Consider the following 27,785-nt stretch of genomic DNA (forward strand, 5'->3'; position numbering starts at 1 on the left):
CCAACGGCCGCGGGGCCGGGCCGTGAGGGAGGGACTAGAACTTTCCGCGGCCGCGGGCGGACTCTCGCCTCAGCCCGGAGCCGCCAGCGCCTGCGACCAGCGCCCCCAAGCAGCGGGGAGACCGCCGACATGACCCACTTCAACAAGGGGCCCTCCTACGGGCTCTCCGCCGAGGTCAAGAACAAGGTACGCGGCGGCGGGGAGCTCGACCGGGCTTTGTCTGCGCCGGGCCGGCGGGGGCGGGACGGGGCGCGACGCCGGGCTTCGCTGCGGCCGGCTCCCCGCGGGGGTCCCCGCCCGCCCCGCGCGGTGGCGGTACGGGAAGGATGCTCCCGCCGCCGGCCCCGGGACAGCGCTGTCCTCCGCGGCGCCGCTCGGGAAACTTGGTGCCGCGGCGGGGACCGGAGAGTTGTCAGCGCCGGGCGGACCCGTCTGCGGCGCCGCGATTCGCGCCGCGCCCCGCGCTGCCCGCCGGGCTGCACCTGCCCGCGCCGGTAGCCGTGGCACGGGACGTCCCGCTCGCCCCCGCGGGCGCTGTCCCCTCTCCTCTCGCCGGCACCGGGCGGGGTGCGGCAGTCGTCCCAAGCCCGTGCCGCGGCCGGCGGGGCGGAGCGGGTCGGCGCGGAGCGGGTCGGCGGGCAGTGCCGGCCCCGCCGGGGCAGGGCGCAGCCGGCCTGCGCCGAGCGGAGCGGAGCGGAGCAGATGAGACGCGCGCGGCGCGTCCTGGCCCCCCGCGCGGCGCATTCCAGCCGCATGACATCATGGGCACGGGCGGCGCGCGGCCAATCGGCGTGGGCCCCGCACAGAACACGCATTGTCTGCCCGGCGCGGCCCCGCCCCGCCCCGCCCCGCCCGGCGGGGGCACACAAAGGCGCGCGGGGGCGCTCGGCCGCGCGGGGAGTGGGCGCTCGGGGGTCCCCGGCCCGGCGCCGGCGGGGCCTTCGCGGAGCTCTCCTCCCTGCTGAGAGCGTCTGCAGCAGGGTGAGCGCCGGGCGGTTGCTGCTGTGACAGGGGCTTGTCACAGCGCCCGGCGCTTCTGTTTAAAGCGGCAAAAAAGCCAACGCTGACAGTAGCCGAGCCTCTGCGGCCGGAGAGGTGTGCGCCTTTTGTGCGTTGGTTTACTGAGTTGCTCTGACTTGTCGTTGATTTTTCTCATGTTCTGTGGAACAAAAGGCGCTTATGTTAGCGTCCTGTTACACAGACCTTGCAGTGAACAATTATCTGGTGCGAGAAAAAAACTTTGCAATAAAACTTACGCTAGTAAATGACTAGGGATAAGTTGGTACTCTGCGTCTTTATTCACAGGCTTAAATTGTAAACGTGTTATTTAATAACTGGTTATTTCACATGTCTGGTTTCAGGCTTCAGCAAATCCCCAAATCCTGTTTTACTTGTGGTTGAGTAGAAGGGGGAGGAGGGAGAAAAGTAGTTCACTTTAAACATTGTTATTTATGCAGAAGTCTAAGTTAATATGTTGGAAACTTTACAAAATATACTTTTTTTTTCTTTATTGGCTTTCTCAGGATGGTTGTGGGGTTCTGCTGAAAAGTTTGATGACATCATGTAACCAAATGTCTTCCAGAACGATTGCTTCCAACATCTAAACTTAGTGATTTACCTGCATTGTTACAATCTTAAAAAAAAAAAAGACAATAAAACATGTTGTGTATTATGGCATGTGAATTAGGAAGAAGGTAAATGCTCTTCTACTTTAAAAAATATTGACAATCATGTAGGCTTAAGAGTGATCCCTTTATGGGGACAAGATGGGAAGAAGTTCTTTGTTCTTTCTTTCAGTTTCTTATTGTCATCAGCTTCCTTAGGGCCTCCTGAGAGGAACTGTTCCAGGCCCATGCATTAACAGAGGGTTTGAAACTGGTGTGTATCATGCCTTTATGCAAAGGGCCTTCTAATTTATCTTGCTGAGTGTCTGTTACTTCACTCACTTTCTCTACTTTCTCCAATGCAAATATTGGAGAGGGGTGGATGTTCTGTGGCAGTTTCAGTTTACTTGTGTGCAGGCTGCTGCTGCAGCCCTTGGAAATGTCAATGGAGCAGTGCCATAAAAAAAATGATTCAAATGCGCCAAAGACAAATGAACTCATCTCCTTTAAAAAAGAAACAAGCAAACAAAAAAAAAAACCCAACCAACAACAAAAACTCCAGCAAAATATATAGCTTTGAACTTGGAGAATGTTGCTCTTACTGTAAGAGATCAAATTTCAAAGCAGTTATGTTATAGACAGATAGATTGCATACCTCCTATCTAGTATCTTGCATGGGTCTGGGCATTAGATATGTTTCTGTTTCTCTGCATAATTGTAGAAGATCAGAGAATAATGTCTCGGTAAAGATCAGAAATTCCTTTTTCCAGATCCTTCTGTCTCAAAGATTTGAAGAACAACATCTAGTTTCCAAATCTTGGTGGATCTTTTTTGGTACTGATCTTAATCGTGCTTTCTAAAACACTGACCTTCATGCAAACTATTGTGTTACGGGGTTTTTTTTTAATGTGGTGTTGGTGTAATGTTTGTAAGTAGCTGTGGTACCTCCCTGCTTGAATGATGGTGAATGTTAGATACCCTTGTTTGAAATTTTCAGCGCTAATCCCCAAGCAGGGGTTTTTCTGCAGAAAACAGATGTGTTGATAGCTGTGCTGCCTGAAGGCCCAGCTGTGCTGGATAGAAAAATCTCTTGGTTTTGGTTTTTATTCTTTTATTTTCTCATTTGGCATTGCATTAGTGTTCCTGTTCGGAGAGACCTTTTGTTTGCTATGGTATTGATGAATATAACATGTCCTGATGCTTTAAAAGAATTTTGTTTAATTGATGTTCAAGATTCCAACTCTAAGCTTAAAATCTTTGTTTAGTTTGGTGTTTAGGGCTTTTTTCTTTCCTTCCCCCCCCCCCCCCCCCCCTTTTTTTTTTTTGTCCTTTTGAGGCTCCACCCTTCTCTTGTTTTGCTTCTTACCTTAGTTCACACCAATAAGGTGACTGGTCTCTGTTACAGATCTCTTCCTCCTTCCTACAAAGAAAGGATGGAATTTGTGTACTGGTTCCCAGCTGTAAGGAAACTTGTCTGCATGAGAAACGTGTAGGTAGTCAAATTGCTGTAATCCCTTTGAAGCTGATTCCCTGTTTACTTGAGATCACGGAAGATATTTGATCCAAAACAAATATTCAGTGAGAAGCCCTTTAAGCTGATTGAAATGGATAGTTGCTTCTGCAGGCAATAAATAATTTTCTTCTTAAGCAACGGGAGAGTTTCTGCAGTACATGAGGTTAGCATAGCTTGAAATGGTGATGCAATTAGTTAAGGCTACAAACTTACTTTATACTTGTCTCTGATTTACAACTGAGGTAGGTAAGAAATTAGCAGAAGCTTTTGCTCCATTGTCTCACTGCATAAGGTGTGGAGCAAACAGGAACGCCAGGCAGCAGAAGGAGGAGTTCCCGTCGGTTCAGCTGCTTCCTAGTGACTCCACCCTTCCTATGGAAATGGTATTTGTATCGGGCAGGCATTTATCTTCTCCCTCCTCTTACATTTGATACACTGCCAGTTTCATCTCTGTGTGAAAGGAAGGATGGGCAGAAATATGGTCTGTATGGGGAGTTAAACTTTGCATAGCATTTGGCTATCCCATGTCTTGACTCTGGTCTCTGACCTTCCTTCCAAGCCATCCCTGTCAGGAAGCTGGCATTTGTCAATACCGTTTTCCAAACTTTTTAAAAATGGCAGAGTAACTGAGGTGAGTTAGTCTGTCCCTGCAGCTGCCACCCTGAAAGGTCAAGAGCTAGCGATATGGAAAAGCAAGGGAAACAAACTTTAAACTGGAGGCTGGTGGACAAATGAAGCCTGTAAACAAAGTATCTCCTACTTTGCAAGTGTGCAGGAGGGCAATAGTACTTCCTGCTTTCCTTCTCGAGGGCAAATACAGATTAATGAAAAAGAATTGAAGTGCGTAATACTAACCAGTCCTAGGTATGATTATTGTGTTCCTCCTGAAACTGCTGAGGAGAAAATTCTTGTACTGTATTTCACTTGTTACAGGCCAAATAATCAGATTTAATTGCTTTGTCCAGAAATTACTCTTTTATGAATATTTTTAACTGGGAACCAGATTCGAATCATTAACTTCCAGATTTTTTAAGTAGTAATTTAATAGCTAAATGAAGTTTTGGCTGCCTGTAGTTGGACTACTAGGCCTTCTCCTTCGTCTTTCTCACCCGTCCTTTCAAAACAGTAATAATACCATTTTCCTTCTTAAAATGTAATTGTTCCTACTATGTACTTGTTTTACCTTTCCATACTTCCTGTAGGCTATTTTCCTTTAGCAAACCTTTAGGTTTGCTCACTGAATTTTATGAACCTTAGGTAAGAACGTTTGCTGCTGATAAAGTGTATTTCTATTAATGTTGTCTGAAATGATGTAATAAAAATGGAGACTGTATTGAATAAAGGCAATAAAAACTTATGCTTTGAGAGCACAGGTGGGTATATTCTGTGATAGTAACTGACAGTATAGGATCTCTGCATTCCCATTCTCTTGCACATAGATGTCTGTATAGCTTTTAAAGAAGTAAAATCTTTCATTTCCAAGTTTTGAATCAAATTCAGGTGTTTAGTTTAAAATAAAATCAGCCTGTGTGACCTTTTCCATGATATAAATTTTCAGTTTGTTGCATGGAGAATAAATTAAAAATTCAGTATTTTGGTGCTGTCAGAAATATTATAATAGAAATATATACACTGAGATTTTATAAAGGGAATTTTCAGAGGAAATAGCAGAAGGATTTTACCAGATCAGGCATTGAACTTCAGTTTGTTCCAGTTAATTAATGGCTTCTGATAGTCAATCATAGCTCCTGGTGTTAACATTTACTAGCTAAATATCAGCTTCAGTGTGTGTAGCACTGAAACTTTTCTCTTTTCGTCCAATTTCTGTATTTTTTTCCAATGAACTGTGAAATTTTTTCCAGCTGGATCCAGGCTTTAGTAACAGCTCTGCAGTTCAAATGAACAACTTCATAACTTTGTCTTTTATATTTATCGTCTTCCAGAAATCTCTCAGTGTGTTAATCTTCAAGCATCCTATTTTTTAACAGCTGTTCCCAAACCTCCTTTATAGTTGTAATACACAGAGATGAATGAAATGCTGAGTGAAAACTTCTTCTATAGGTTTAGTCAAGAAATCTATCAACCAGATGCACAGAATGCATTCAACATAAGAGAGTAGTACTTAATGGTACAGTTTTGATAACTGAGTTAGCAGCAAAACTGTCCACAAAACATAAATATGACAGTGGAATAATTCCATAGCTAAACTTACAGTCAATCAATGTTTGGCACAATGACTACGTGTATCACTTAAAACACATTAGTGATATAATCAATGAAAACTTGTATTTTGTCAGTTAGTCTTAAGATACTTTTTTTTTTTTTTTTAAATGTATCAGCAACCAAATGATGAGAATTCTCCAACTTATTTACAGTACCTGTGCTGGTTACTTCTTTCTGATGCTTAGTTTTACCTTGACTGACAGTGTTAAATTTTAGTAACTTGGGGTCAACAACACTTCCAAGAAAATGGTCCTGCTGCATGCTTTCCTCCACTTCCAAATCATGCAGTGTTCCTTTTCTGGGCAGAAGCCTCTTACGCTTCTGAGAACATGTTTGCCACCTCAATTGCTGAAACATGAGTTTAGCCTTTTGCTGGAAATTTTGCAGAGGATATTTTTTAAAGAAACCCAGTAAAACACTAGCTTTGTTAAGGTGTAGTAACCTATTAATTTGTATTCTCCTGGTGTAAGATCCCGTGTCTGAAGAGTTCTCATATTGATTTAATGCAGCAGCCCTAATCAATAGCTACGTGTTTTGGTTAGATTTTTTTTTTTAAAGGAGGAAGGTATTCCAGCAGTGGAGAATCTTAACTGCAGTGTCTCCATTCATCTTCATCCTTCACTATCTACCTCAGTATGTCTGCTCTGTCTATCTCGATGCATCTAATGCATTTTCTTCTTTCACTGTTACTATCTCAGGACACGTCTGCTCTCTTGAGCGTGTATCAGGTATCGGATTCCAATACTACTTAAATAGAAGTATTAATACTACAGCAGTAATAAGTAGACCTACTAACAGGTACAAACTGATGGTGATGAAACCTATGTAGCATTGAGTTGACAGCTCATACCTATGATACATCTTGTTTTATGATAAACAGAAGCAAGTAATTTGCCATGGAAACACTTACTTTGCCAGCAACTTGGAAGTTAGCACCCCTGCCATCTGCTTAAAGCCTCCTGTGTTTGTTAGCCAAGCATTGCCCATTCTGTACACTTGCCCAAGCCCACAAACAAGGAGACTTGCCTTCGGGAGCCCTTGCACAACTCCACTAGGTAGACATACCCTATGTCCTATTTCACTGGTCAGTAGCCCCTGAGTAGGTGAGATGAAACAAACCTGTGAAAGTGGCTACCCTAGTGACATCTGGCAGTTGTTGCTGTGAACCATTGGCACAGGAGTTAATTTCTTTTTCTCAATGGTTTAAATCCCCAGTAAACCTTGATATGTCATTGCCAAGTTGACAGTTGTCTTTTGGAGTCCTCATGTGTCTCAGAACTGTCACTTGGAACAGTGCACAGCTGCTCTTGAAGTGAGAGGCATGTATTGCTGCCCCGTGTTAAGCCCTGTGTGAAGGCTGTAATTTCCAGTCCTGTCTCTTGGCTTACACTGTTTTTTCTAGGAGGAAGGTGATGAATGGCATGGCATAGCTAGGATTAGCTACCGCTGCCTCATGAACATCAAAGCAGAGGTGGAGCACTAGACCAGTCCACTCCTGTGCGTGCAAGAGGACACCACAGACGATAGAAACTGCCAGTGCTGCTGCCAGCAAAGCACGGTGCCTAAGTACATTAAGAGTGAGGATGTTTGCTGTAAACTTCTGTTATGTTTAACCTTAGGAAGCACGCTGTGTCTGCACTTTCAATTTTAAAGCACTTTCTGTGTATTTATAAGTGACCTTGTTTCTGGTGGATTAATAAACTTTTACTGGTGATAGAAAAACATAAAACTTGCTGAGGTTAATGTTTAAGGGTGTGGGATAAGTATCAAGTCCTGCATCCTTTACGTGCAAGCTTACAGAATACCTCCTGTGGCCAGAACACCCCTGAAGAGAGCAAACAGAGTTTGACAGAGTCGTGACAATTAAATCGGATTAGTAGTCTCAGAAAATAAAAAGTTTAATTGGCATTACAGTAATGCTTGTTTATTTAAAATGTACAAATGAATGTGCTTTTTGTGTGGTTTCAGAGTTAGACTTAGTTTAAAATTTAGAGAAAAATACCTATTATATTCCTGTTGCAGAGTCAATACCTTTAAAAGATAGATGGATGGATGCATGCATTGTTTTGGGATAATGGCACGTCAGTGATTTTTTTTTCTCACCTTGGCTTTTTTTGTAAGAACATTAATTTGGAGGCTTTTTCTTGCCTCCAGATAATTCATAATTTGCCTTGGAGAATAAAGGATAGAAACTTCTTTGTACTCAGAATTGTTAGCTTCTGTAGCTCCGTAACACCATATACACTGTGCATCTGACACATCCTTTTAAGGCAAACTTTGTAGAGATTCCCATCCCCTATGGAACTGTACAGGAAAGGCCTTCAGTAAAAACGGGCTTGAGGCCAGGACACGTAGGGCAATTTGAAACAGATTTTTTCTAAGTGAGATCATGTGAAAATACTTCTTTTTTCTTTAAGAGGGACTCTTTTGCTTAAAAATGCTTTTTGTAAGTATCTGATTCTAAACAACTGTTAACTTGTATAGCTATATTCAGCAGCAAATGCTCTCTTTTGGGTAAATATCTTTGGTTTTGCAGTAATGCCTCAGAGTAACTTATGTTGTTGTTTCTATTTAGTGGGATTGAATTACAGTGTTTTTCTCAAAAACAGTTTTGGCTTTCTTCAGGTGGGTGGTTCTATGTTTGGTGGGTGTTTTTTCTTTTAAAAAACAAACAAAAACCCCCTCAACAAACCCCTTCCCCTCCCCCCCCTTAAACCAGTGCAGAGTTTAATAGATATTAGGAGGGGAGACATAATTAAACTTCTTGTTGCTTATATAAAACCATCTCTTACCTGAAGCAGATACAATTCTGGATGTATAAATTACAAAGACTTGAAGGCGTTAGTCACACTGGAGGGGCTGGCAGTAAGAGAAGACCATTACAGCAAGGCATGAAGTGCTGCTGTCACACCTACGGTCTAGTGCCCTGTTTGGACTCTCACCAAACTGCCTTACCCAGTCCCAGCAGCTGGACAAAGCCTTGGGAGTCTGAACTTGCTCTGGTCATTGATCCTTGCTCGCTCCTGGAAACTGGACTTTAACCATTCCGTGCCTTTGCTGCTTCCCTTCCAAGTCTTGACCTGGTCTTCTGGGGTCTAAACAGGATTTTTCTTGAGGACTTTATTTAGGCAGACATACTTTTGGTTACAGTGTAATCCTTAAGAGGCATAGTGAAGTGAAACTGTACGTGGCTTGTGCATACACCCTGCAGGACTTGAACACCAAGTCTTTTCCTAGATTTGGACAAAAACTAAACATCTCTGCACTTTCTTGCTGTTCCGAAATGCTTTCATGAAGGTGGGATCTGATCTACTGCAAGTCCTAGCTGGCTGAATTATAGATGGATTTTAGACAAATCTTCCTACCCTGCTTTGGATATTTGACCATGGCTCTTCCCAGAGTAAAACAGGATGTTACTACTATAAAAACCTTACTTTGCTTTCCTGCTAAGAAAGATCTCCTGTTATATTGCTTTCCTGTTGATATTTCTACTGCTACAGCCTCATATTTATAGACAGAGAGCATTATCTTAGTGTTCCTGGTTTTGCTTGAGCAAGAGTAATTTAATTGAAAAGTATTTTTCTGTTGTCCCTAATCGATTGACTAAATGCTAGAAGTCTTCCCAGCAAAAGATAAGGCATAACACACACATGCATTTGGGAAGGGATTTGGTTATATTCAAATGTTCATGGTGAAAGCCAGCTCTTACCTCACTGCTAACATGGGCCCCACCAGAACATTTCCCTTCTGTGTTGAGCATGGACAGAGCACAAGCTGGAGCTCAGGCCAGTACACACCAAGCAGAAGGATGTGCTGAACAGGACCTGTACTGCAGCTCCTGTTGAGATTCCCACCGCCTGACCAGCCTGAGCTGCCACTGCTTTGGTTATCTTTATAACACTGTGTGGGATTAATTTGAAGTTACGTTTTATATTGTATCTGAAAGTCAATACAGTGTTAAGTCAATGAAGCGTATGTAGTTCAGACATATCTAGTGTTCTAAGACTAAATGTTCTTGGCTTTTTGCAAGATGCTGTCCCCTTACCTTGCTGACATCATTGTATTAATCATGCCCCAATAAAAGTAAGAAGTACAAGTAACTTTCTAAGAAAATAAAAACTATTGCCTTTTTACTATGGTTTGTTTTGATAGCATTATTTATCATTAATAAATGATGGTATAAAATGTTTGTGATATAGAAAGGTACTTCTATTTGAAAGAATCTAGCAGGTTTTAATAAAAATTAACAAAATAGCTGTGAGATTAAACATCAGAGATAAAGAACTGGTCTTTGAATGCATGCAAAAGAATTGAAACAAAACATAACTAACAAAGTTAGAGTTCAGTCAGGGCATTTGAGCATTTAGTTCTACAGAAGAATAATGGAACCTTAAACAATTTAGGATTGAGACCTCTCTTGCACGTAATTGTAACCCACACGTAATGTAACCCACACATACTGCTGCTTGTGTATTTCAAACCTACAGTGAATTCAGGTGTGCAGCTTAATGAGACCACAGGGTATCTTGCGGTATCCAGAGTTTTGGATGTAGTGTATGCGTGCATCCCCTACCCACCCGTAGCAATGCTAACTGTTCTTTCTGCTCATGCTTAATTGTTGAAAAGTGCTGGTTTAGAAGTTACTACAGGGTGTTTAACCAGAACCTGTTACTCAAGAGTTTGACTGTCTTTCCTACTTCAACAGTAGTGCTTTCTTTTGTACTTGTTAGAAACTTCAGTATAGCAGGCTTATGGCTTGATTTTTACATAACTTAACCTACGTTTTCATTAAATAAAAAGTTGAGCTAAAAGTTCATCTAATCATAAACTTTTGTAAAAATATCTGTCCAGCTGTCTGCTATACGGATTTTATGATGTATATAGAACTGCCTATAGGATCTATGTAAATTTCAAATACTCCGTCTTGCCTTTCTTGGACTTTCTTCAGTAATCTTCTAAATTTCAATGGTAGGCCTTTAAAGATGGATATTATTACAAAGTTAAGTAAACATTTTCTAATGCATTTATGGTCATCACTCTTTTCTTTTTAATATCACATTAATTGTAGATCATATTCTTCTTAACTCTTTATGTGGCTAAAGCACAACTTGCGTGGGTGGCCATACCCAAAATATTTTTGGATGTTTCCTGGAATATAATCAACGTTGTGTATCACCTACTGAACTTTAACTGGTCAGAGACATACCCAGGAAGAGGGGGTGGAGGGCAGGGAGCAGCAGAAGCAGATTATTATGTTTCATTCTTTGTGCTGAATTCATTCTTCCAAATTTTTTGGTGGTGGTAAAGCAAAACAATAGTATGAAGCAGCCGATAGGCAAGATGTTCTAAAGTTTAGGGTGTGAAATCTGCTTTTCTTGTGCTTCCGCTAAAAAAAACTGGATATGCAGAAAATCACTTCAAACACAAAAATGTGCTATGTGTGAATTCAGAAATTTTGATCTACTACCTGTATGAAAGATAAATCTAAGCAGACTTTGCTATCTAGTAGAAGCTAAGGAACTTCTCAAGAAATCAACGTCTTTCACCTAAATTACAAAAACCACAGATTGAATCATTTTGTACAAGGATGAAGTGGTGGTAAGAATGAGAGAAATCTGTGTTTTCCTTATGAATATTTATCCTGGGCACTTCAGTTAGCCTGTTAGCTAATGTGAGTTCATGGAATTAAGTCAGAGCAGGCTGACAGGCAACCAAATACGATCAGAGCAGTCGGTGGGAAACACTGAGCACTATTAACTGTGAAATGCCCTTTACGTTGGGACCTGCCATGTCATCTGGTTCATTTTTCAGTCGAGCCTATGCCTTGGATCACAAGTGGCAGTGAGCAGTCAAGTGTCTGAGCTTATTGGGTGGGGGCAAAAGAGGTGTGAAAGCAGCAGAGTCTTGAGGTTTACCTTTGAAAAATGTACTGAGAAAATGCAGCATGGACCGTGCCTTCGCTGGAAAGGCAGCGGGAATGTGCATTTTGAGTAACATTTAGCAAAGCTTGCATCAACAGACTGGTTTTCTTTAGCTAACTTTTTTGAGAGGTATGTTTGAGTTACTAATGAGCTGCTTGCTCCTGTAAAACACAGTTCCTCTGTTGTTGGTAAGTGAAGGGGGATGGAAGAGAAGAAAAAAGGTATGGAGAGAGACTCCGACTATAATAATCAGATTTTGTGGTCCTATTTGGAAGGTGAAGTTGGAAGACTTGTCAACACAGTTGGGCCTTGGGGAAGGGCTACAGAGTCACAATACAGTTTGCTTGTAATGCGACATTTTAAAAGCTGTTCAATTGGGGGAGAAAAATAAGTAAACTTGAAAGAACATGTAGTTTCCTAGATTGCTGTAGTAGCAAGAGATTAGAAAAGTGCTCTCAGAATGATCACTGATGTTACTGTTTCTGTTTGCAGGCTTAGTCTAGCCTTTGAGAACTACCATTCCACTAGAGTTACAGTAGAAGTTGTCTCAGGAGACCCTTCCTGGGTTACGACTAGGAAAACTAGGTTGTTTTCAGATTTTTTGCTGTTTATGCAGCAGATTATTCTGTTAGATTATTTTTTTCCCCAGAAAACAAGAGCAACTAGGTATTGCTGAAGTCTGTCAGTACAGCAGGTTACCAATATTTTCAGTGCAGTGCTCAGCACGTTGTTTCAGAAGATGTCACTGCTAGTGATGTCGGAGCCTGCCCAGATTTGCTGTGTCGTTCCAGAACTCAAGCCAGTCATACTGGGGGCAGGTTTCAAAGCAAGGAGAATCTGTTCTTCCCGGGGAGTAACAGGCATTTGTGATCTGGGTTGGATCAACACTGTCTTAGCTGAGAAGAAACTTTGTATTCCAGTGCTTTTTAAAATGAAAACAGCAATGATTTCAAAGAATACGTCGTGAATATTACGGAAACCATGTTCTGTGAAGAAATTTAAACTGTTCAGCAATATACAGACTAAAGATACAGTGCAAAGCGACTTGATATCAAGAAGTATAATGTATGGTGGCAGGACCAAAAGGTGCTACAGTTGATAGTGGAAGCTGATGACTAAGGAGAATTGGAGTTATAAGCCAGAAAACTGTGACTATGACAAGAAATGATAAGAACAAGAAATGTGAGAAAAACTGTGAGAACAGATTTGAATGAGTGAGAATTTTGCAGTAGCACAGCTGCAGAGAATGAGAGGGAACCAGTATTCAGTCCAAGGGCAGGCGTACATTTGAGTTGTTGGTGCGCTCTTGAGGGAGGAGATGGTAGCATTTGTTTCTTGAATAGTTTGCAAGTTGTCACAAAATCATACTGGACACCCAGTGAGTAGAACACTTAATTCTTCCAGCCTGCTGATCTGGCAACAAACGCCATGCATGACTACAGGTATCTTACTTGTAAGATGACTTGGAAACTTTGAGGCACGGCTTGTTCTTACTTCACAGAGTTTAAACTGGTGCCTATGGGAAAAGTGCCAGGAATTTTGGATTAATGCTCACCCATCCCTCCTTTAAAGACTGTAGCCTAAATTTTGATTTACAGAGAAAACAGTGAGATGTTGGCAAGTTATCAATTATGCTACACAGGTCAAAAAAAATACTGCTGAATATTAAGCAAAATGGATACAGCTGTAAAATTTTTGTGCTAAGTAGCATAGTGGGATATAGTGAGATCTTTCAACGTTAGCATTAACAGTGTGTTCTCTGCTTTTCTGTACAACAGTCCATAATGACAGAAGAAATAAATGTTCAAATACCAGGGCATACTTAATGGTGTCTTTCAGGTTTTTTAAGTACTTTCCCCTTTGGTTTTCATCTGGATTTTTACGTTCCTTTTACCTTTGGGTTTCTCATGCACAGATATGCCTCCTCTGACATTTGCTTTTGCATGCAATCCTGGTCAACATACATGAAATTAACAGGGAATTTTAATTTGTCCTTATGGTGAAAGGTCATTGGCAAAAAGCTCCACTTGACAATAACTGTGTCCTGGTTTTGGCTGGGATGGGGATAAAGCACGACACCTTAGTACCCTGTCACTCCCTTTTCTCACCCACTTCCAGTAAAAATCAAAACCTTCTATTTTCCCACTGTTTTAGGTTCTCTGTCTCAACTTAAAGGGTATGCTATTTATTTATTCTGTGACTAAATAACCACATTTGGCAGACAACTAGAACTGTTCTGCAAAAAAATACTGATTATGTCTTTGTCACTGTCTCTCACCTCTGAAGCTAAAGATTAGGTATGTACAGCAATCTATTGACACCATAGAATTTTAACCAGAAAGTTTTAACTCGGGTCTATAATTTAAAAAAAAAATCTAGAAAACCATTCTTCCTGCTTTTGAGAAGAACACTTACTATTCTGTGCCTTTTTCTTGGTCATTTGCATAACCAGTAAGCTCTTAACACTTTTTTGGCCCAGATGTTGTGCTGTGTAAATTTTAGATGTGAGATTCGGAACTGTGTTCTGTAACAGCAGGTGGTGAACAGAATGGGGCAGCTCAGGTGCCAGTAGCTGGAATTCTGGAGAATAATTTGGGACTGGCCATGTAGTCTGCCTCACTCCCACTTGTGAGGAGTAAGGGCTTCCGAGAGCTTCTGCCTTGATACCAGGAGATAATTATGCTTTCATCTTTCCCCATACCATCATAAAGCCTTAAAAAGGGGAGGAGAAAGATCTCATCACAAACTAGTGCCAAGCGAACAATAAAGAAGTATCAGCATTGGTATATTTGGCCTCTGCAAGACAAATCACTCCTGAGGGTAGTACTTATTTCGATGCAAAGGATGTTTGTAGGCACCACTGAAACCATAAAAATTCAGTTTCACTCCATTCAAATTAATAGAAAATGAAAAGTTGATATAGGAACAAATTCCTGCTTAAAATTTAAACTGTATCTTTAAGTCTTAAAAGCTGGAGTTTCCTTTAGTTATTGTTATTTGTTTTCAGTAGTTTATGACCTAAATTTGTAAAAGTAAAATTACTATTAAAACCCCTGGCTAGACCTGGATTAAATTCAGTACAAGACGAATATGCTCCCATACTTGTTAGAAATGCAATAAGCTTTCTCAGTCTTTTTTTGACTGAAAAATTGGTAATTTTGTGTCACTTTAAGCAAGGACATGGGCCACACCAAATTTCTCCCTATGAAGAATATTAACATCTAAAACTTAGGGCTTTATTTATTTTTCTGTTCATTTTGGTGAAAAAGTATGTGTGTAGCCTCTTCATATACTATCTTGGAGTACAGTCCTGGCTATTTCTCTTTCTGTATGTGGCCCTGTACTTTATTTACCCTGGAAAACAGCGACATACAACCTGGTTTCCTGCATTTTTACATGTATGTAAATCTTAGTTTTTGCTGACAAGCACAGTTCCTGTGATAGAGTTGTTAACTCACTTTGAGAAGCACATGCTTTTATTGTTAAAACTTTTGACCAGAGAGCAGTTTCTTCAAACGCTTACTAGTACTTTAAATTTAGCATGCTGCATGTCAAACATTTGACCCCTGCTGTGGGGCATAAAGCCTGAAGCTTTAGTCAAAAGTTTCATCAGAATTAAGAAGTGCGAGCTGTTGTGAGGTGATGGGTAACTTTGAAAGTTTTCTCTTTTATACCTGCTTTTTAACTTACTAAGTTTTCTGTTTGTTAGTCCCAATGACTTGTAAGAAGCTATGCAGTGTGCTTAAACTCTTTCTTGAGATACTGTTACAGTATTTTTCCAGAGTAGCAGCAATATAGACAGCTGAACTCTTAAACTGGAGATTTGGCATATACGTAGCCCTTAGTGTACAGTGTGTACTGTGTAATTTGGAAAAGATTAGTATAAAAGGACAACTGAAAGTCCATATGATATCATTTATGGTGTGAAATACTGGTTAACATCATCACTCAAACTTAGCATGCTACAGGCACATTGAGTAACTTTAATGATTTGTGTCCCTTGAAGCTGGCCAGCATAACTTCATTTGTTTCCAGGAATCCATACACTTGATAAAAACAGTGATGATTGCTGTTCTCGTACTACAGATGGAGGGAGGGTTTTTACACTGTAAGAGGACCCAAACAGAACAAGATGCGAGAATCGGATGTGAAGGTTGCCAGAGGAATCAAGTTTAACCCAAGGATTCGAGCCTTAGGCATATATTGGCATAAGTGTGTGTCTATCACATCACCTGCTAGTTATTATCTGCATCTGACATTCCAAGATGAAACTTGGCATTTGAAACAGGAATACCCTAGTAAGAGGAAGAACTGACTTCTTGGTGCCCCAAGTTCTACCCCCTCCCCTCTGTTCTTCCACTCAAAGACAACAGAACTCCAGCCCTACAATTGAATTGCATCAGGTTTAGGTAACAGAGAAGTCTTTACTTTAACTTATCTGTAATAGAAGATTACTATACTGAAAAAAGATATTTTTAGCTGAAATACTGGTATTAGTATAACTAACTCCTCCTTCTTCTGCATCATTAATGAGGCAGTCTTTTATCCTGGCTATGCAGGACAGACACTGTTTAGCAGCATAAGCTTCTGAGACATTTTAGTTCCTGACAAACTTAAATTTATGTCCTTTAGTAATATGTTAAAATTGCTTGAATGTGTGTGAAGCTCAGGAAAAAGCCAAATTTAATGTGATCTTAACTGGTATTAAAGAGTATCAAGCTCAAAATGTTTTCTTCTAGCATAGAGAAGTTTTCCAGATTTCTGCCTCCTCCCTTACACATTCAGGTACAAATGGAGTATTTTGCAGAGTTGTTACTAACTAAAGTTGGTATTTTATACAGCTGTAGTTGAAAATTAGTACGTGAATTATTTTTTTATCAAATTTGAAGCCAGTCTAAAAGGACAGTAATGCACAAACTTAGTTTTTCTGCAGCCTCTTCTTAGTTGTGACTTACAGTAGCAAAGTGATATGTACTGTCAGTCTTCTGAAGACTACTTATAGTAGAACTATTGCATTTCCACTTAAATTTCTACTTATAATTATTCAAAATACTGCCTTTCAGTTAATCATCAAATTTTGTGTAGCTTTTTCTATACTGAATACAAAGACAACTCCTTCATGTTACAAACTTTACTAGCAGTCAAGAGCTTGTAATAGGCAAATAACACCTACTCTTTTCCTCACACAACTTTAGATCACCTATAATTCTGTCTACTTGCATAAACTTTAGTTTCCTTTCAAAGATATTTCTAACTATTAAATCCTTATCTCTGAAGCATCAACGAAGAGAGTAGCATTTACAACTTTATATCTCTTTCAAGATTTGTCAGAACAAAGAAATTAACAGTTGGCTTCCTGGTATCTGGTTTTAAACTTTTATGAAATATTTATATCCATTACTACAATTGAATCTTTTTTTCTACAGTGTTCTGAAACCATAGCTTTTTTCATAGCACTGATAATCAATACCTTGAACGAAGCTGCTTAACTACTGCTTTCATCTTTAGTAGATGATGTTTTCTTTTGCTGTGGACTTATAAGACTTAAGTATCTTCCATGAAAATTCAGCACTTAAAAAAGGACCAAATGTTGGCAAGTTGATTAGTAGTGATGGAAAAAGCCATAAATTTTTTTAAATTTTGTGTCAAAGCTTCCAAATTTTCTGTGTAGATAGCAATCAAAGGAAAACTGGAACAACTCTGATAGACATAGGGAAAATATGAAGTATTCACTAACTTTGTGTTACATAACTTCTGTTTGTGCCATCAGGAGTAAAAGAGCTAAGCATAATGCCTCACTTCTAGTAGTACCCGACAAGTCACTCTCCCTTTTTAATCCCTTCTTGTCACATGTTTAAAACCAGATTCTTAAGTTTCCATGTCTTTAGCTTTTCAGATAGATTGAGTATATTTTTCAAAGAAACTATCACCACACCTTACTTTTTGTAACCTAGTTTCCCACCATTTCAAATACCAAAACCTTTACCATATTTAAGTAAAACTGTACAGTAGCGAAGACAATTCAGAAAATCAGCATATTTAATAGTAATGCTTTTAGTGGCAATAAGACAAGTTTCCTCACGTGTATAAGCATTTTTTTATTTACTCTCTCTAGATAAGCACTGTAGTTATACCCCAAGACACTTTAAAACCTCTTGAAGAACTCAAGATTTGAACACATGTGAAAGTACTTCAACAGAAAGTAAATATTTTTCAGGAGAAGTGATAAAATTCCATCCGATTACTTCTAAGTTCCCCAAGCAATTGGGGTAGCAATTTAATATTCAGCTCAGTTGTAATCTCAAATATGGAATGCATTTGGTATTCAATGAAGAAAATTTTTGCCTTTTTTTCTTTTATATGCTTGCCAAGAAAGATTAATACAGACACACTTGCAGAAGTCTTTAGGGTCCTCACTCTTACTGGCTTCCATACTTAATTTTTTATTTTTTTTTAATATGGGGAGGGAGGAGATAGAGTCTGATCTTTAAAATGTGTCTCTTGATGGTACGATCATGGACTTAATTTCCTCTTTAAAAAAAAAAAAAAAGTGATTACCAGTACTTAAAAATAAATGAAGTTGTAGAAAAAATAGTTGTATTCCAGACAATTCCAGTTGTATTCCAGACAATTCCAACTGCAGAATGGCTAAATTATGACTTAGCATTTTCTTTAAGCTACACTGAAACAGAAACTGCCTGAATTTTCAGAAAGCATAATGTTTGCTTCATTTCTAACTAACTAAAGAATTGTGGAAGTGATTAGCTTAAACCCCGCTCTGTACCCACATGCATGTTAGAGCAGTGATTTTAATGTAGCATGAACTGTCAATATACAAATGACCAACCCAAATTGTCTGCTGTCTTCTAAGTGGAATATCAGAACGTACCAAGTTCTGGCCTTTGTACAAATCCTGTTTTTTGTTTTGAACTGGTGTACAGAAATATATTATCTACTGTATGTCTTGTCTGTACACATCACGTAAGATTTTGTGGGTGAGACCACTTTTGTAAGGTCTCTGTAGGTTCTGTAATGTGTAATAAGAGTATGATGCTATGTTTCGTTCTTCTGGGGCTGTTTTGGGATATTTCTCCTTTGCACAAATACTTATTTTCATGCAAAATAACTGGCACGATCATGTCCAAGACTGCTGCTCTTCTGTAAGTTTGAGCAAGCTTTTTGAGTTCTGCCAAATATTCTGGGGGAGACAAATTTAACGCTGTGATCACATAAGCCTTGTTTCCATAGGAAATAAAAATAGCCATTAAAAGTAGCTTATAAGCTAGTCACCAGGTGTGGAAGGAGAAAGATGATAACCAGCTTCATCATACACCATTTTCAAGACACTAACCTTTCTGCCTTTCTGGTAGCCCCCAGGAAAGGGGCTACCCACCTTGTACTGTTACTGCCGTCACTATAAACAAATAATGTGGTTGTGCTGCTTCGCAGCAGATTCTTCTATGGAGCTGTGAACTACAGGTAGCTTTTCTAGTCTGGTTCTCATCTTAGCTATCTAATATCCAAAAGGTGTGATTAAAAAAAAAGGTCATGACATTTTCCTCACACTAGGCAGTAATACCTGAGCTGTCTTCCTTTTTTCTTCAATGAAAAAAAGGGGTATCTTGATTATTTTAGACCAGCATTCATCTAAGCACTGAAGAACTTGTCATCTTGTGCAGAATATTGCACAAAATTTTATACCTTAATCAAGATCTGAATAAGGGAATGGGTTAGTCCATTATCCCGATCTGTAACTAAGGCACCATAGCACCACGATTACAAATAGTCTAAGGAAAATAAGTATTACTCAGACAAGCGTTTGAAGTAAAGCCAGAGATACAGGAATTTTCCATTCCCCTTAGAAGAAACACAGAGAACAGAATACTGTAATTTTTAGTTTGGTCAGTTTGGAGTTGGGGATTACTAATGCTAGCCAAGATGTAGCAATTGCCTCTATCCAAGTAATTCAGATAGGTTGGAATTATAATCTCATGCAGTATAAATAGCTGCTAATATCTGGCCTTTCTGGTCTGAAGTCTAAGACTATATGTAAAAAGTCTGAAATTTACATTTTGATCTGAATGTGAATAGCTTTACATGAGTTTCTTGTTAGGAATTTGTAAGTAACTGGTAGTAGCTGAGCTGATTTTCCATGAGTTAGAAATACTGCAAGTACACTCTGTGCTTGCCTGTCTGCTCTCTCAGGGTAGCTCCCTCATTCCCCGTCTTGCTCACTGACCCATGCGGGACAACTTCTAATGAAGATAGAAAAGCATTGCCAACTTCCACACTAGTGGAGTTTATATACGCCATAAAATCTTGTGCTCAGATAACTTGTTTTGTTTACAGAAAAAGTAGCAATGCTTTCAATGACAGAAGCCCTTTTCTCCAACTCACCAATATTGAAAAGTATTGCAAAAGTAACAGGTTTAGGCTGACGCAAGTTTGAGCTGCTTTTCAGCCTCTTCAGGAGGGGGGAATGAAGGGCAGAGAGTGGAGTGCGGGCCCTGTTAGCTGCCAGTGCTGTTGAAGTTTACTGGTTCCTTTCACATGGATTGACTTCTACTGACAGAAACATAAACTGACACACTGAGTGGTGAAGTCTCAACATCTGGAAAAGGAGTTTTAAGTCACCTTGCTAATAACAACTCTGGGCCTCTGTTTGATGCCTTTAACTTCAAAGACCATTGCAGGTTTTTTTCTCTTGAAAGTAACAGTGCGCTAACTTTGCAATTAAGACATGAGATCACAGTTTATTCCATCGGAGTCTTCCCAGCAAGGCCAAAGAAAAGAGAAATAGCAGGCATACCAAAGCTTAAGTTTGAAAGAGACACACACACAACCCCCAGAATCTCCAGCAAGATAACTCTTAATGTTGTAGCAACAAGGGGAAAACTTACTAGGTCATCTCCATTAATCATAACCTAGCTAAAAAAGCAAACCCACCATAATCTTTGGCTGAATAACTTCAAATCTGTTATATAAAAGTTCCCATGTAGAAATCTACATCTGAGCAGTAGTACTGATGGCACGGCAATTCAGAATTCTTGTGTTCAAAACACACTATTTCACTTTTGTACTTCCTGCTAAAGTACAACTTGGGTAGAATATTTTTTCACAAAAGTCATCATTCCTCTGCATCTGTCAAAAGACTGTTCACAAGCTCCAGCAATTCTTACAGTAGGAAGAACTGTTAAGTGCTTCAGAGCGCTATTTGCAAATAAGCATTTAGTAAAGCCATAAACATTACAGTAAAAGGGATAAAAGACTTACACCTGTACTCTGATACTTAAAATACAGTTTAAAAGCCAGCAATAAAATTACGGGATAAATGCTATAGCATACTCTTTGAAATGGATGGGGGGGGGGGGGGGGGGGGAGGAAGAGTTGCAGTTTCCTCTGGTGAAGTAACTTTATAACTGCTTGTGTTACAGATTGCCCTGAAATATGACCCCCAGATAGAAGAAGATCTGCGTAACTGGATAGAAGAGGTTACAGGGCTGAGCATTGGTGCAAACTTTCAACTGGGATTAAAAGATGGCATAATCTTATGCGAGTAAGCATTTATTAAGTAACCTTACTTTTAGCAGCTTTCCACTTCTGAGGAACTAAGGAGGGACTTTCTGAAGACTCTCCTTCAAACACATCAACTATAATAGTCAAAGATAGCTGACAGTAGGGTGGGAGAGAGCTTCTTTGAAATTGTGGAAAAGAATGAAAACTTACATCTCCTTTATATTTCAGCAAAGATTGCTAAGTATTTCTAAATTTAATGGTGAAGCTCTTTTCTATAATAATCAAATGGCACACAAATTCTTATGGTCTGTTAGACTTGTTAGACCTGAGATCTGAGCTAGGCACTCTGCATAAACCAAAAAATTAACCATTTTGATGAAACTAATGCAACTAATCAAGCATGAGTAAAAATATTATATAATGCCTGCACAGATGGTATAAGGATGAGATTTATTGTTTAAGCATTTCCCTTTTTTTCACCTCCCCAGGCTTATAAATAAGCTGCAGCCAGGATCAGTGAAGAAAATTAATCAATCAAAACTAAATTGGCACCAGGTAAAACAAAAAATCCCCCAAAACTACACCTCTAACCCCTCCAACCCCCAAACAGTTCTTTTGTTTTGTATTAACAAATCTGCTGTGAATATGGTACACCTTCAATCTTAATAGCACCAAGTTTTCTATGTGATACGTACACAACAGTTGAGGATACAGCATACATGAACAGCATTTAACAGAAAGCAGCTATAGCTGAGATGGCTCATAAGTGGCAGTTGAGTATACATATATGATAGTAGTGCTTTAGCTGTTAGGTGACATTTCGGATGGAAGAAGAACACAGAGCCATATAGCAAGGTCTTTTTCCAAGTTAAAAAAAGCTGTTAACTTTTTTTATTAAATCACAACTGGAATTTTCCATCCAGAGAGTGCTACAAGGTCAACAGCTTGCCTGTACCTGGACATTCAAGGTCACTGTATGAAGTGTCCTCCTGAGAAAGAGGCTGGAGAGGATGGGTAGGGAAAAGACCTGAACAGTCTCAGAAGAAACGGTTGTGTAACAGAACTCAGAAAACAGTATGGTGCAAACTACAGTATGTAGTATATTTCAGTATATCCAGATTTCTTTCTTTAAGAGTGCTCTATCTATCTAGGACTTCCCCCCCATAAGGGACTATCAAAGACAACATGCATTTAGAGCAAGCATCGGAAGGGTTGCTGGTTAGAGTTGATTATCTTTACTGTTGCTGGGTCTAGCTTAATGCTGCTATGTCAGCCTCTTGTTTTTATTGGCATTGAGCACTTCTAAATCTGGTGGAGGATTTTTATTGTTTTTAAAAAGTTTTAATAGCTCTTAAGACTTCAGAAGGAAAGATGTGATTCAGTCCTTACTCCTTGTACTCCATCTTGCTTTCCAGTTTCTACAGCGCACAATGATAAAAGGGCTAATAAACCCCAAAAGCTTAGTTGAATTTGTCCCAGGAGGTGAGCAAGATAATACCTTCAAACCAAGTTAAGTGTTCTTACTATGCACATGGCTATGTTTTTATTTTACTCAAAAAACCAAGTTAAATATTCTTACTATCCACATAGTTAAGTTTTTATTTTACTCAAAATTATCCATTGCTGAATTAGCATGGACACAATGTCAAATTTTCCAATTTGAAGCAGGTTTTAGATTAGGATTTCTCTTGAAAGGGACACAGTTGAGGCAGTTCTGTCATCAAAGCCCACTCTGACAAAGTATATGATACTCACTGATGGAGAGATGCCAGGCTAGATAGACCCGTAGATTGATTTCTGAAGTCAATATTAAAACTAATGATAAATAATCTCAGGCTTCCTACCAGTCACTCTTAACTACACCAATCGTTTTGTCCAGTTTGAACAAGACAAAGAACTTGGTATAAAATAAAGAAACCAACCAACCAACACCAGAAAGCTTTAAAATTACTTAGTTTCTGAATTGAAACACTGAGTAGAAAACTGGCTTTTTTGTTTCTGTTTAGCTGGAGAACATTGGGAATTTTATCAAAGCCATCCAAGTCTACGGCATGAAGCCACATGATATTTTTGAAGCAAATGATCTTTTTGAAAATGGAAATATGACTCAAGTACAGACTACTCTAGTGGCGCTAGCAGGTCTGGTAAGTATTTGTACCCCTGGAATTGGCACAAATCCACATGCCAGTTCAGATGTACCCTTACCGCCCACGTAAATATGGAAAACAGCATACAGCCTGTCAGGAGGGAATAGATACTACTGTGAGTCTGAGATACTGTAGAGGTTGCACTTCAGAGGGCTGTATCCTACCTCATGCCTGCAGGGTAGGCTTGGAGTGCAGAGTTAGGATTCCTGACTGCAGATGGCCTTGCTCTGGAGCTACGAATATGTGTGCACACACAGAACCAGGGAGCACAGGAGAGCACTAATCCCTGCAGAATATCCTTCTGACAAGATACTTGGGTAGCTTTGGAGTCCACCTGCAAATGGCATGGGGAACTGTTACCTTCTTTCACCCCTGGCAGACAGTTTCTTGTAAGAGATAAAACTGCTTGTAGCATCACTTCAGAGCCCAGGGTCAGGGCCATAAAGCCAGTGTTCCAGTAGCAGAAAATATACTTTAAACACTGAATGCTCTATTTTCCCTCTCCCTAAATAGGCAAAAACCAAAGGTTTTCATACTACAATTGATATTGGTGTCAAATATGCAGAGAAACAAGCACGAAGTTTTGATGCAGGAAAACTAAAAGCTGGTCAAAGTGTAATTGGCCTGCAGGTGAGTAGGAAATTCAAGTTTGCAGTTAATCTGTTACATTTGAGAACAACTTTCTTCTTTTGATTAACTGATACATCGTTTAAGCAAAAACAGCTGCAGAATTGCAAAATATTCTTATCTCTTATCATGGTAGGAGGTATGAGGTTTTAATTCTTGAAAGCAGTTGATTGGCTTTATAAGCTCAAGTGACTGCCTGGAAGGTTTTTCTGTTTGTTTGAAATCTGCAATAAGAGTGATAAGGAGGAAAGGAACAGCTAACATTAGCAGTATCATCTCTGTCCCCTAAAGTGGTTTTAAAGTAGGAATCTTTGGATAGCTAAAGCTCCTTATATGGTAGAAGCTTTTTTTCCCTCTCCACTTTCCTTAGTAGTCATAAAAACCAAAATAACTGGCATAAAATCTCAAAATTCCTGTGGTAGAGAAGTTGTGGCAGTGTAATTGAATCATTACTGTCCAGGGTAAAAGTTAATTATTACGTTTTCATGCGTACATCTATTCTAATTGCACAGGATGACAGTTGCCTTTATTTTTCCTTTTGAAGCTCAGCACAGAGAAGGGCCAATTTATTACAGGTAGTGGTCAAGCTACATGAGGAAAGCATGCACTGTAATTACTTTTTCCATCAGCTATCATCGTTACCAGCCATATTTGTTTCCTTAGACTGTGCTTGCTGTACAAATAAAAATCATTTCTTTTTATGTCCACCTCTTCCTTCCCCCAATAAAGATGGGCACCAACAAGTGTGCCAGTCAGGCAGGCATGACTGCTTATGGAACTAGAAGACACCTCTATGATCCAAAAATGCAAACTGATAAGCCATTTGACCAGACGACAATTAGCCTACAGATGGGCACTAACAAAGGAGCCAGTCAGGTAAGCAGGACTGCATGTGACACTTGTAGAGCAGATACAAGTCTCAGCCTGGGAGAGCTCGGTGGGATATGAGAGTCTGTGAGTTGCGTGCAGCAGCAGAGTCTAACTGGCAGCAGTGAGAGGATACAGTTCAGCTGTGCTTTTATGCAGTAATTGAAGAACTTGAATTTCTTATCACTATCCAGTGTGTTCTGTGCTGAATATCTTAAGATGTAAAAATAACCTCATGCTTCTAGAATTTATGGCTGGCTGTGTTACACCAGAAGAAAACAGTAACTTCATTTCAAGTACTAACTAGACAGAGGCAAAAAAGAAATTGCTTCCTGGGCGCTACCTCAGTCCAAACACTTAATCTGTTCTCTCCAAAGAGGGAAATAAACTGGACATTTCTGCAAGGACTTTCTTCTGTGACTTACCTACTAGTGAAGACACGCTGCTGTGCTATGTTTTGTTATACTTTAATTCTTAATTTCTAGCACTTCCAGTAAGGTTGTACTAGTTGTAATTATAAATCTAGTCATCACAGCTCTTGACCTTCTTACTGAATCTCTACAATCCTGTTTTATTAGGCTGGTATGCTGGCACCAGGTACCAGGAGAGACATCTATGATCAGAAGCACATATTACAACCTGTGGATAACTCAACTATTTCATTACAAATGGGTACCAACAAAGTAGCTTCACAGAAGGGAATGAGTGTGTATGGGCTTGGACGACAAGTGTATGACCCCAAGTACTGTGCTGCACCAACAGAACCTGTCATTCATAATGGCAGCCAAGGAACAGGAACTAATGGGTCAGAAATCAGCGATAGCGATTATCAGGCAGAATACCCAGATGACTATCACGGAGAGTACCAAGATGACTATCAAAGAGATTACCATGGTCAGTACAGTGACCAGGGCATTGATTATTAGCTTTGCATCAAAAGTTCAGTATTAGTCCATTATTTTATTCAGTAAGAACGAAACTAGCCTTGTGGAATTGTTACCTGTCTTTCCTACACACTATGCTTAATGTACCTAAAGAAATATTGCCTTACATACATTCCTTTTTCCTTTCTCTGCCCTTTCCCTGTCTAGTTGCCTTTAGTGCTGTAACAGTTGTAGTCTACAGCATAAACAATAACTGCGTATGAAGTAAAAGGAATACTGTGAAGGGGGGAGTGCTCTTGTACAGCCAGGTCGTCTAATAAGGAGCTATGCATTTTCACAGTCTCTACTTAAGTAGGTATTTACATACCACATTAAGCCTTCATTTTACATATTTACAGCTTTTCTGTTTTCCAGATGAGATAAAAGAATTTCATGCTTAAAGTTAAATGTGGTCTTTGCCAATTAAATCTAAGACATCACATTAGTGATTTAAATATCATTACAATGTTTCTAAGGTATTGTTTGCTAATGGTAAGTCCTGCATTAGACATAAGTGTGCATTTGTGATTGTGTATTCATTCCATTATCAACACTGACCAAACTCCTAGAAATAGCTGTCTTACTAAAAAGGGAGCTTGTACAAAGTCTTGAGCCAACAGAAGTCCCATGATTGATGGTGCATTTACCTTTTATTGTGCCATAATATATCCATGTAGAAATGCTTCTTTTTCCTTGAACTGTATTTATTGCCACACTTCTCAAACTGATCCCAGTGTATTTTTATAAATAAATATTTTTTCTTAAAGGTACATAGAAGATCCTGTCTCGTTTGTCATGCTACTATTCTTAAATATTAGATGCCACAAAAATAATTCCCAAATCAGCATCACCTTTGCCTGTGTTAAAGGTAACATAGAACTGCTGTCTCTTGTGGTTCGGGTTCTTTCTTTTCCATGGGATTTAATCTAACAGCCTTGTAAAAAGTCTCCTGGGAGTGAGTGACAGTGACTTAACAGGAAAGGAATGTAGCTCCTTTACAGCAGAGTTCACTTCCCCTCTACATGACTTGTGAGGTTATGAGCAGAGATCCTTAGCTGTTCACTAAATCCCTGCCCTTTTCTCAAGGCAAACAAGGAACTGCGCATATTTAACGCTGCCTCTGCTTCAGCCTATAGCTTTAATACCATCATTCTCAGAACTCAAAACACCCTTGCTTTAGAGTATGCAAAGAGATAACCCAGTCTTTCTGCCTGCTGGTCTGCAATCCAAGTTCTTTAGTTACCGATAGCAGAGCCTTATTCCTAAATGGAAAATGCTTTCGTCCTCACCATGGAGTGCAGACAGGCTGTCCTCATTTACCTGGGCTGTTTTTAACAGGAGAAAAAAGAGCATGTGATAAATGGGGGACACTGTTGCTGATACTAACTTCTGTAAAAAAAACTACAGGTATTTTAAAAGTATTTACTGCAGATTAAGCTTACTTAGATTAACATATAAAATGTTTTATACTTGCAAGTTCTGGACTTGTGAAGGATTCTTCCCTCAAGACTAGAGATTGTGCTTTGCTCCATTATCTTTGGGTGTGATGTGGTGAGTGACTTTCAACTGACCTATTTGTTGAATAAGTCTTAAGCTTATTTATTTCACGAAATTTAAATTTGAAAAGACCTCTGGAGGTCACTGGTCCAAGCCCTGCTTCTGAGGCAAGAGAATTACCAAGATGTCTCTAAAGACCTGCTCTTCCTGAGCTATACTATTTCCCCCCTTCAAAATAATAGCATTTAACAATTTAGAACTATTATATTGAATGCTGAAAAACAGTGCTATGATCAACAACAAAAGCTTTGCTGCTTTCATAGTTTGGGTGAAAGCAGGGCCTCTTTTTGAAAGCCTGAACCATGCCCTCCTGCTCTAAACTGCTTGTGCACATTTATTACATACATACTTGAACAGAGGAAACAAAACAACACACAAACTGTTCTCAGCATGCCTGTTTGTTTTTTTTTTTCATCCACAGAGCTATCCAGTGGCATCGTAACTGAATTAGTGAGAGTTTGAAGTAGACACCAAGCAAGACCAAATGCAAACTGCCTTGCTTAAAACAATAAGCAGTAATACTTAGCCATTTTCTGGTATACTGACAGCAGTAGTTCCCCATCTCCTATTTTTAAGGAATATAGTTGTAAAAGTACCTTTCATTCCTCTGAATCCAGTCTTCCATAGCCGGAGGAAAGAAGAGTCCACACCCTATTGGGCTGCTTTGCAGGCCAGACGTTGAAATACCAAAAGCATCTTGGACAAGCATCAGTACCTGAACTGGTACTACATATTCACACGTGCTGTGCCTACATCCAACCCCACCACCTCCTTCCAGCCTGCTTTATAGTTGCCTGACTACAATCTCCTACAGGGGAAGACAGCAATGAGAAACAAGTGCTAAGTAGCATCAGCTTTCGTAGGGGTGCTTTATCCCTCTAACTCAG

At 39.8% G+C, this 27,785-nt stretch overlaps 1 protein-coding gene across 2 annotated transcripts; it reads left to right on the plus strand.

Annotated features, from left to right (window-relative positions):
- Positions 1-63: 63 nt before the first annotated feature.
- On the plus strand, positions 64-26,105 carry CNN3 (calponin 3). Of its 2 annotated transcripts, XM_059821714.1 has the most exons (7): positions 64-186; positions 20,696-20,817; positions 21,266-21,332; positions 22,784-22,921; positions 23,438-23,554; positions 24,281-24,427; positions 24,997-26,105. In XM_059821714.1, the coding sequence occupies exons 1-7, from the start codon at positions 130-132 to the stop codon at positions 25,342-25,344; spliced, it is 996 nt and encodes a 331-aa protein (XP_059677697.1). In that variant the 5' UTR covers positions 64-129; the 3' UTR covers positions 25,345-26,105. The 2 variants fall into 2 exon arrangements, with proteins under 2 accessions (XP_059677697.1, XP_059677698.1); XM_059821715.1 differs by lacking the exon at positions 22,784-22,921.
- The last annotated feature ends 1,680 nt before the right edge of the window (positions 26,106-27,785 follow it).

The sequence above is a fragment of the Gavia stellata genome, chromosome 10 (genome assembly GCF_030936135.1).
Source record: "Gavia stellata isolate bGavSte3 chromosome 10, bGavSte3.hap2, whole genome shotgun sequence".
Taxonomy (NCBI): Eukaryota; Metazoa; Chordata; class Aves; order Gaviiformes; family Gaviidae; genus Gavia; species Gavia stellata.

Coding starts and splice junctions, on each gene's coding strand:
- CNN3 (XM_059821714.1), top strand. CDS start 130: ATGACCCACTTCAACAAGGGGCCCTCCTACGGGCTCTCCGCCGAGGTC. Junction 22,922..23,437: donor TAGTGGCGCTAGCAGGTCTG/GTAAGTATTTGT, acceptor CTCCCTAAATAG/GCAAAAACCAAAGGTTTTCA. Junction 23,555..24,280: donor AAAGTGTAATTGGCCTGCAG/GTGAGTAGGAAA, acceptor CCCCCAATAAAG/ATGGGCACCAACAAGTGTGC.